The sequence below is a fragment of the Staurois parvus genome, unplaced genomic scaffold (genome assembly GCF_062004578.1).
Source record: "Staurois parvus isolate SC_StPar_1 unplaced genomic scaffold, SC_StPar_1.0 ptg001966l, whole genome shotgun sequence".
Taxonomy (NCBI): Eukaryota; Metazoa; Chordata; class Amphibia; order Anura; family Ranidae; genus Staurois; species Staurois parvus.
This window is the reverse complement of record NW_028319762.1, coordinates 812-11,906: the sequence shown is the minus strand read 5'-3', so window position 1 is coordinate 11,906 and position 11,095 is coordinate 812. Positions and strand designations below refer to the sequence as shown.

Here is an 11,095-nt window from a genome sequence, read left to right as displayed (position 1 = left end):
AGAGGGAGGTTTAGGGATTACGTTGGGTAATGCGTTGAATAAGAACTTACTTGGAAGAGTAGTGAAACATCTTCAACATTACAGATCAAGCCCAGTTGACTGTGACCAACTTCTGCTAGACATACCATGGAGAAATGAAAACCTTCACAGACAAGTGTAGTAGTCAACTAGTTTGTCTTGTTCTCAAGGTATTTCATTGCCAAATGTTGATAGACTAAACTCCATAGAAAACCACTCAAAGTAGAAAATACTATACCAACAGGTTTACTGCCCTGATCTAGTCTATAAAACAATTTTTTTTCTCAGTTCTGAGATACCTTCAGCTTACCATACGAGATAGCGAGAAGAATGTTGTGGGTACAAATTGATCCAATTGAAATGTACTCTGCACACCATTTATTATAAATAACAACTTCTGGTAATAGGATATAATAGGATTTAAATTCGGATTTTCTAAGCTACAATTATATTGAATAAATACACAAGTAGTATATTTTTGCCTTTCTTGCAGATTCTTTGGTCTATGCAGACATCCAGTACAATAGAGAACATTGTTCCTCCAATCACCTTCTCATCTTATTGTTTTTTTGTTTTTTTTTGTTGTAGTATATTTTCAGTTATATAAATCTATAGCTTTCTGAAGGTGAAAGGCAAGACGAAAGCATGTCACAGTGGGACTGGTAGCTATGTACAGAGGCAATTAATATTATTATTTGATTTTTTTTTTTTTCTTTTTTTTTACATGTGAAGGCATAGATGACTATCCTAGAAACCTATTCACCAGAGGAACTTAGTGAGTTAACAGTTCTGCTCCACCATCTGTTGAGTACAGCCAAAATGCTATTATTTAATACACCACCTTGATGTTCTGCTCCTAAAACATTTTTCATTTTTCCCATTCGCACGTTAAGGCTGGCAGGCTAATATTAAGAGAGTTATGGGAATAATAACTTCCCTAAAAAAAAAATATCGATTTGAACAAATTTAAAGTGTCTAGGCACAAAAAAAAAAACACCCAAAACATATTTAATAAATTTTGTCCACTACCTGCCCATTTCTCATCTCGTGCCTTTAAAATGACTGCAAGTATCTAAAATACTGTTGCTCTTGCAAGAAGTCCAGCGATCTGACAACGCTGCCCCTGCCGCACAAATCCAAAGCAGTGTTGTCAGCCCTACCCAATAAACGACGGAATGCCTTCTTTCATCAGGGATTTAGTTCAGCTGGAACCCCATATGGAAGAAAAATATGTTTGAAATATATTTTAAAAATATTATTCCCAAATATATTGACATACATTTGAAATGCCCAAATTTTAGCCGTATTCAATATATTTCAAAATATAATATTTTTAAAATATATTTCAAATATATTTTTCTTCCATGTGGGACTTGGCGGAACTCAGTTCCACCACCTCTGGCTCATGCCCTATGCTCCCTGCTCACCACTATCACTTGGAAACATAGAAGTCTGGCTTCTCTCTTGTCTCCCAACATCTCCTCCAGATCTGATATCCTGAGTGGCTCCCACTGAGGGCAAGATGGGGACAAGAGAGATAAAGGTGTCCGGGGTGCAGCGTGGATATCGACTCCCCAACTGGATGATCTCCCTGCAAGTGAGAGAGGTGGGGCAAACTACAATGCGTGGGGAGATACTAGAGCGGGCTGGGTGCTTCAGCTTCATACAGTAACAAATGTAAGATATTTGGAAGATGGTGGAGCTTTTAAGGGGGAGGGGGGGATGGGAAGATGGGGGTAGTGGAGGGGGGGTTGAATGCAGAGGTCACAGCTAAAGAGTGGGTAAAATGGGAGACGTGGATTCAGAGGTAATCAGCTGTGGAAGAAGGCTGAACTCTGCACTGTGTGTGTAGCGTACCCCTGAACTCTGCACTCTGTGTAGCGCACCCCTGAACTCTGCACTCTGTGTGTAGCGCACCCCTGAACTCTGCACTCTGTGTAGCGCACCCCTGAACTCTGCACTCTGTGTAGCGCACCCCTGAACTCTGCACTCTGTGTGTAGCGCACCCCTGAACTCTGCACTCTGTGTAGCGCACCCCTGAACTCTGCACTCTGTGTAGCGCACCCCTGAACTCTGCACTCTGTGTGTAGCGCACCCCTGAACTCTGCACTCTGTGTAGCGCACCCCTGAACTCTGCACTATGTGTGTAGCACACCCCTGAACTCTGCACTCTGTGTAGCGCACCCCTGAACTATGCACTCTGTGTGTAGCACACCCCTGAACTCTGCACTCTGTGTGTAGCACACCCCTGAACTCTGCACTCTATGTAGCACACCCCTGAACTCTGCACTCTGTGTGTAGCGCACCCCTGAACTCTGCACTCTGTGTAGCTCACCCCTGAACTTTGCACTCTGTGTAGCGCTCCCCTGAACTCAGCACTCTGAGTAGCGCACCCCTGAACTCTGCACTCTGTGTAGTGCACCCCTGAACTCTGCACTCTGTGTGTAGCGCACCCCTGAACTCTGCACTCTGCGTAGCGCACCCCTGAACTCTGCACTCTGTGTGTAGCGCACCCCTTAACTCTGCACTCTGTGTGTAGCGCACCCCTGAACTCTGCAATCTGTGTGTAGCGCACCCCTTAACTCTGCACTCTGTGTGTAGCACACCCCTGAACTCTGCACTCTATGTAGCACACCCCTGAACTCTGCACTCTGTGTGTAGCGCACCCCTGAACTCTGCACTCTGTGTAGCTCACCCCTGAACTTTGCACTCTGTGTAGCGCTCCCCTGAACTCAGCACTCTGAGTAGCGCACCCCTGAACTCTGCACTCTGTGTAGTGCACCCCTGAACTCTGCACTCTGTGTGTAGCGCACCCCTGAACTCTGCACTCTGCGTAGCGCACCCCTGAACTCTGCAATCTGTGTGCAGCGCACCCCTGAACTCTGCACTCTGTGTGTAGCGCACCCCTTAACTCTGCACTCTGTGTGTAGCGCACCCCTGAACTCTGCAATCTGTGTGCAGCGCACCCCTGAACTCTGCACTCTGTGTGTAGCGCACCCCTGAACTCTGCACTCTGTGTGTAGCGCACCCCTTAACTCTGCACTCTGTGTGTAGCACACCCCTGAACTCTGCACTCTGTGTAGCGCACCTCTGAACTCTGCACTCTGTGTAGCGCACCCCTGAACTCTGCACTCTGTGTGAAGAACACCCCTGAACTCTGCACTCTGTGTAGCGCACCCCTGAACTCTGCACTCTGTGTGTAGCGTACCCCTGAACTCTGCACTCTGTGTGTAGCGCACCCCTGAACTCTGCACTCTGTGTGTAGCGCACCCCTTAACTCTGCACTCTGTGTGTAGCGCACCCCTGAACTCTGCACTCTGTGTGTAGCGCACCTCTGAACTCTGCACTCTGTGTAGCGCACCCCTGAACTCTGCACTCTGTGTAGCGCACCCCTGAACTCTGCACTCTGTGTGTAGCACACCCCTGAACTGTGAACTCTATGTGTAGCGCACCCCTGAACTCTGCACTCTGTGTGCAGCGCACCCCTGAACTCTGCACTCTGTGTAGCACACCCCTGAACTCTGCCTTCTGTGTGTAACCCCCACCCAAAAACTCTGTACTCAGTATACTCAGTACGTAATGCACTTCTGGTATTTAATGCCCCTTTAAGACCCTCCCACTGTTAATGAAATTTTACCAAACACACTATTTGATGCAGTTTGGAGGGTGTGTGTGTGTGAGGAGGGGGTTGTTTTTGAGGGTCGTGGTTGAGTTCCTACACCTATTTTCATTTTATGGAATGCGAAAAGGAGGCATTCTGTAGTTGATCAGAAGAGAACTGGGGAGGGGGTGACAACACTGGTCAAGATTTCAATGCAGCAGAGAGAGTGTTGTCAGCTCACACAGCAAGCTAGGAGCCCATTGGATTTCAAGCAAACCAACTGATATTTTTCTGCACTTGTAGCATTTTTAAAGGGATAAAACATGGGGAAATGTGCATGTATTGGATATATGTACCAAATATGTTTCTTTTTTTTTTTTTTTACTTTGCCCAGACATGCACTTGAACCGTGCTTTCACTTACTGTTTGCTCATCAAAGATTTGATCGAACGAGAAAAAGTACTAACTGCCGTGGCTACAGTGGCGGACTGCTTGGCTAACTGTCCTACCACGGTATTACACTGGGCAACTGTCCGCGTACTAGATTCTTCCGCTGCCCGGAGCAAGAAAGTATAATTTCTCACCACTTCTTCTACTTTTGCCAAGAGCTCCTGGCGTTGGCTTTCGGAACGGATCAAAAACACCAGTTTTACAAAAGTCTCGATGAGACTGCAGAGCACCTGAAAGCTGCAAGTCACTGCGGTGAGCATATGCTCTGGGTTTTTATCCACGCCTGCCATTCTTCTACAGGAGGCCCGGAACTCCTTAAATCGCATGGTCAACTCTTGTTTGCGTTGGCTGAGATGCGTTGAGTCTAGCTTGGGCTCTCCAGCCTCAGTGCTGACGACACATTGACGCAGCACGGTGAGGAGTTCGCTGGTATCACGTTGAACGGACACGAAGCCATCAGGAAGGGAATATGAACGTCCATGCAGAGCATTCACCTTGGCCAGGCTGCCCTCAAAGGTGGCTGTGCGAAGATCAATCTCTTGTGTCTGATTATCTTCATGGACACTGCACACACTAGCATCTAGTACTTGAAGGGTCTGGCTTAACAGTGGGGTGGTCTCCGAATTTAAACTGATTCCAGGAAGAATCTGCATGGGAATGGAGTAGGATAATTCATCCCTGTCACTGCTCTCATCAGCCGAGGAGCACCGGCGACAGTTGAAGCAGTGGCGGATAGAGCAACATTTGTCCCCTGGAATTACATTTTCCTCTGCAGGCAACTTTGATTGGACTGAAAATACTTCTTCCTCTACTGGTAGATTCACCAAAGGCTTTCTCTCCTCTCTGTTCCCCATCAAATCTGTCATTTTGCTTTTTAACATGGGAGGCTCAACCTCTTTCTTTTGCGGTTTAGCGCTGGGCGGGTTGCTTGGCGCTTCCTTTTTTTTAACTTCACCGGTGCTAAGCTTTTGCGGCAAATTTGTGGAATGAATGGTGCTTTCTGCTCGCATTTCACCGGTCGTAAGACATGACGTTACCTTCTCAGATCCCCGTGACTCCAGACTAGAGGAACGCACGAGTCGTGGGTGACCTTTGCCCCGCACTCTTGGCCTGTTCCTTGGTTCAGGCTCCAAAGAACTGCTAGGTGGGGCATGGATACCTCTTGTTATACGTTTACAATCACAGCTGCGTCGTTGCTCACGAGACATACCTGGCACTTTTTGAAGAGGACTGCTACGTACCTGGCATGAGCAAGGTCTAGGCACCAGGGGGTAAAGGATTTCTTGGCGTGGACCACCTATTTTGCCCTGTGGTCTAAGCAGTTCTTCAAGGAACTCCATTTCATACTGCTTAACTTTGCGCAGCTGGGCTTGTCGTTCATCGGTTTCACGTCTCATTCTGGTGGGAAACGTGGCAGAAAAGAGTTTGCGTAACTTTAAAGGTCCTCGGTTCCTAGGTTTAGCACATTCGTCCAGCTCAACTGGAGCAGGCACTTTTTCAGGGATCGTTGGGGCTACTGATTTATCCGTTTCAGATTTTACCTTTACTTTTGCATTGTCTGTGTTAAACATGAAGATGTTTGGAATTGATGGAACGTGTTCCTTCTTCTCATCTTTCTCAACATCTTCCTGCTTTCTCTTACTAATGTTTTTCACAGCTACATCATCAACATGAGTTTTAGTTATTTCTTTTTTATCTGGCCTCTTGTGGCTCAAGTGTTTTTCTTCAAGGCTCATGGCTGAGCAAGCTTTAGCATGCAGTCTCTCATCATCTGTTGGGGATAAATGAAGATCTTCATGGTTTCCATTTACAGATTTATCTAAGCCGACAGCAGATGGCTCTGCTGGAGATAGTCTACACCCACATGGGCTACTTAAGGATTTTTTTTCTTTCTCATTATCTCGATCATTCAACATGGCTGATAAAGTGCTCTGAACAATTGGATTTGCCGATAAAAAACCTGCCTCTGAAGAGTCTTTTGTTGACTCTGTAGCCATGGTGGAACTCTTCCTTGGCGGATTCTGGGAAATCTTTGAAGGTTCTGTGGAAGTGGCTGAACTTGTGCCTTCTTTAGGTTTTTCGGGAGATGTAAGTATGGACACAGCATTATTTAAGTTGAATTTTGGGCTTGAGGGGACAGCCACTGACTCTTGATGTAGGCTGGTACTGATCAAACTTTGCTGTAACAGAGCAGGTTTTAGTAAGGGGCTAGTTTCTCTGCTCAATGAATAAGGAGAAGCAAGGACAGCCTGAGCAGCACAGGTCTGTATTCTAAATGGAAGGTCCTTCCGGGAAAGAAGACTTTCCTTGTTGAGGTGGTGGGCCAGGAAGTAGGCAGTGTTGTGATGTTGCTTTAAGGCAGTAACCATTTCCGATACATCCGTTAGCTCTGAAGAGTTAGTTTCATGACCAGAATCCAGGGAAGAGTCTGGAGTGATAGCAGCAAGGACAATGAGGCCTGCAAAAGAGAAATATATTTACCCTAGTTATGTTAAACAGACTGGCACAATAGGAGAGAGTAGGGAACAGTTAGACCCTCTGCAAGGTTTTTATTGCAAAGACTAAGCCCTGGTTCACATATATGCATCTGATTCGCATGACATCTGAACCGAACCGGCTTTTTAAGGAGCTGGTTCACATACAGTTGTGTTCAAAATAATAGCAGTCAGACATCACTAACCGGATCAATCACTGTTTTTGGTAGACATGATATTTCTACATGGCAAATAATTTACTAGCAGATGTAGTAGAGTCATAGAAATCCAACAGACCCAACAGTCATGACATGCATGCTGCTGATTCTGTGTCATTGAATCACTCATTGAAAGGGGCGTGTTCACAATAATAGCAGTGTGGAGTTCTATTAGTGAGGTCATTCATTCTTTGAAAAACAGGTGGCAATTATTGCCCTTATTTAAGGAAGGAAGGCAGCAAATGTTGTACATGCTGGTTACAGTGCATTTCTCTCTGAAATTCTGAGGAAAATGGGTCGTTCCAGACATTGTTCAGAAGAACAGCGTACCTTGATTAAAAAGTTGATTGGAGAGGGGAAAACATATAAAGAAGTGCAGAAAATGATCGGCTGCTCAGCTAAAATGATCGCAAATGCTTTAAAATGGCAACCAAAACCTGAAAGACATGGAAGAAAGCGAAAAACTACCATTGGAATGGATAGAAGAATAGCCAAAATGGCGCGGACTCAGCCAACAATCAGCTCCAGGAAGATGAAAGAAGGTGTGACGTTCCCTGTGAGGACTGTTACAATTAGAAGACGCCTATGTGAAGCCAAGCTATCTGCAAGAAGTCCCCGCAAAGTCCCACTGTTGGGGGAAAGACGTGCTGAAGAGGTTACAATCTGCCAAAGAGCACATTGACTGGCCTAAAGAGAAATGGCGCAACATTTTGTGGACTGATGAAAGTAAGATTGTTCTTTTTGGGTCTAGTGGGCGGAGACAGTTTGTCAGACGACCCCCAAACACTGAATTCAAGCCACAGTACACTGTGAAGACAGTGAAGCATGGTGGTGCAAGCATCATGATATGGGGATGTTTCTCATACTATGGTGTTGGGCCTATTTATCGCATACCAGGGATCATGGATCAGTTTAAAAACATCAGAATACTTGAAGAGGTCATGCTGCCTTATGCTGAAGAGGAAATGCCCTTGAAATGGGTGTTCCAACAAGACAACGACCCCAAACACACCAGTAAACATTCAACATCTTGGTTCCAGACCAACAAGATGGACGTTATGGAGTGGCCAGCCCAATCCCCGGATCTTAATCCAATAGAAAACTTGTGGGGTGACATCAAAGATGCAGTTTCTGAGGCAAAACCAAGAAATGGAGAAGAACTGTGGAATGTGGTCCAATCATCCTGGGCTGGAATACCTGATCACAGGGGCCAGAAGTTGGGTGACTCCATGCAACACAGATGTACAGCAGTTCTCAGAAACAGTGCGACTACAACCAAATATTCATGAAGTCATTCAAAGGAAAGCAAAATCTTCAAACATTTCTCAGTTTATATAGTGAATGTTTGAGTTTGTAAAGAAGAATACAAACACTGCGATTTTTTTGAACCGTCTAATATTCACTTTTCTTCATTTTTTTTAGAGGAACAACACAAATTTGATGTATTTTTCTTCATGTTTTGATTTGGAATAGAATGTGTCGTGTTCCCAATGCATTTGTGTGGATGGTAATAAAAGCTATTAAAAGGATTTTCAGCTTTATTCACTTTTTTCAACACACTGCTATTATTTTGAACACAACTGTATGTGCAGGCTGGCCATAGTATGATGTTAAAAAGAGCCAGTTACCAGTCTCAGTCTGGTTTAAGATTTGAGGGGAAATCCTCAAACAGGGTCAGCTGTTTTGGCAACAACTCTTAAAGATGGGAATTCCATTCACTTCCTATTTCCTCTCATTTCCTGTTGCATCAAGAATAATTTTTGACCTCCATGTGACCAAAATGTCAACAGATTAGGTGTACAGGAAGTAATCTGCCAAACAATTGACCTGAGAAACCTTTGCTAACATCTGTATGAAGACAATAAAAATATTCTAAAAGCTGCTAAAAAATATAAATCAGCCTTTCTCAGCCTTTTTGTCCCAGAGGAACCATTGAAATAATCTTCATGTCTCGGGATACCCTTGCTAAAGCCAATGCATTGGGGGCCAGGTAGAACATGCCCCTTACATGGGGTGGCCACTGGGAAGAATGCCACCCTAACACTGGTGGTGACCATGCCATCCTAATAGGCAGCTAAAAAGAGCATTGGTGAAATGCAACTGGCTCTGCCAAGTGGCATTGAATCTGGGACCATGCAGACACCATCAAATGGGAGGTACATTTTTCACAACTCAAGGAGTCCCCAGCAACCTCTGGGGCAACCTTTCTCAACTAAGGTGCCATAGCAAAATGCATAATTATGGGTTGTCACTGGAACAGATATACAAGGGTAGTCTGAAACGTTCATGGCCCAATACAGAAGGAGCGACCACACAGACATGAAACCTTATCACTGCACATAGCCAATGCGGTTTTCATGCTCTCTTTGCAAACAGTTGGTAACAGTCTTCTGCTGCTGCACACCCTTGGAATCCTAGAAGACTGCTGTCACCACTTTGCCCGCTGAAGGAACACTTTGAGCCTTCTTCTTCTACTTTTTCCGTTTTCAACTTCATTACAGGGGGGTGCCAACTGTTTGCAAAGAGCACATGAAAACCATTGTAGCACCCTCTAGTGCGCTACTAGAATAGTGTATTATAGGTAAAATCATACTCATGGTAGTTGTGTGAGTCATGTGACTGAGGTCCAGTTATTGCAGGTCAGCTGGATGACTCAACAGGTTTTGGCTCTATCGCCTCCTCCTGACTCTGAAGGACCATAGAACCTTCCAGCTGGTAAGCAGGAAAGGGTGGAGACCTGATCTGCATATTCATGGGAGCCAGTTCATTCAGGAAATTATGTCAAAGAGGGCATTGTCTTATTTTTTGTTACTTCCTGTTGTGTCTACAGGATAGGAAGTCAAGGTAATTCATTTAACTGGCAGACAGATGGCAATATAACTTGTCATGGATTTTAATCGTTCCCTACTGTATCAAAAACTAAAAAAAAAACTTTTGGCATTAGATATACTTTAACACATTTCAACATACCTGCTGTGGACTGAGGTGCAGCGCTGGGGTAATCCTCAGAAGCAGCAAGAGCCTCTAGAGCTTGAAGGGTGGAAACTAGAGCATCATCCAGCTCCCTTGCATGATCTCTGACTGTCCTTGTCTGGACACTGTCTATTAAAGTGACTGGTAACTCTTCATAGCTAAATACAGGGTTCACATTTGCTTTTTTTTGTTCCTTGCCCTTTTCATGGCCCTTTTCAATGGTCCTCTTTGGGTCCTCCTCATCTGAACTGTTATCTCCAAATCCCGGTGGTGGGGGTGCAGCAGAAGGCAAAAAGGTTGCAGTCTCCCCTACGTCCCGATCAACTGCCAAGCTCTCTCCTTTACGTCTACCCTTTTCTTCCTCCTTATCTTTCTTGTTTTCTGGAGGTGGCAAGGATATGAGGTCTACTGAATTGTCCCTACAGGTGGATGACCCACATGAATTCACACACTTCACATCCATCCCACCTCCCCCAGACCGATTCTTCAGTTTGGCTTTGCAGGAGTCACAGTAGAATTGGGTGCCCTCCACTTTCACCTGGCTGTCCATAGTGAAGGAACGGGACCTGCAGACTTCGGGCGTATCCGGTTCACTCTTCGTTCCAGGTTGGCAGGATGTGCCCTTGGGTGTGGGATCAGATTTTGTTCTTGGTCTGGCCTCCTCTGCAACAACATTCTGGTTGACATCTCTCCCCTCCTTGTCCCGTAGATGGAGGTAGCACAGACTGATAGACTCCGGGTTCTCTGGTGGAGTGTGGGGTTCGGGAGCAAAGCCCTTTTCGGCGAAGTCTGCAGATAGGTTGGAGGAGGTTGGTGCCTTAACAGAAGTTGGCATGCGTGACATTGCGGGCAGACTGATGTGATCTACAAGGAATAGATTCATTTGTAAAATTATTGCCACTTCGATTAATTTTTCTACAATATTTTATCAATGTGGAAGAAAATATTTTCTCTCCTTTGATGATATTCTTGGATAGCAGGGTCTCATTATAAATATATATATAGAATCTGAAGAATATATTTAAAAAATATATATATTTTTTAAATATATCCTTCAGATTTTTTAACATATAAAAAAGTCATTTCATTTTTACATATATATTTTTACATATATTTGTACATGCATTCCAAAATTGTAGATTTGTATTTTTAAAGATATATAGTATATATATATATATATATATATATATATATATATATATATTTATTGAAATATATTTTAAAATATATTGAATGTCATAGCATTTCAAATACATGGCAATATATTTGGGAAGAATATTTTTTAAATATATTTCAGATATATTTATTTTTCTTCCATGTGGATTACTATATTATAGCAAACTGGTAAGGTCAAGTGTGGC

At 44.3% G+C, this 11,095-nt stretch overlaps 1 protein-coding gene across 1 annotated transcript; it reads right to left on the bottom strand.

Moving 5' to 3' along the window:
- Positions 1-381: 381 nt before the first annotated feature.
- LOC149433135 (FERM and PDZ domain-containing protein 3-like) lies at positions 382-10,651 on the bottom strand. Its single transcript, XM_089664608.1, has 2 exons — positions 9,732-10,651; positions 382-6,527 (listed from the first exon to the last, which is right to left on the bottom strand). The coding sequence occupies exons 1-2, from the start codon at positions 10,615-10,617 to the stop codon at positions 4,039-4,041; spliced, it is 3,375 nt and encodes a 1,124-aa protein (XP_089520734.1). The 5' UTR covers positions 10,618-10,651; the 3' UTR covers positions 382-4,038.
- Positions 10,652-11,095: the final 444 nt, after the last annotated feature.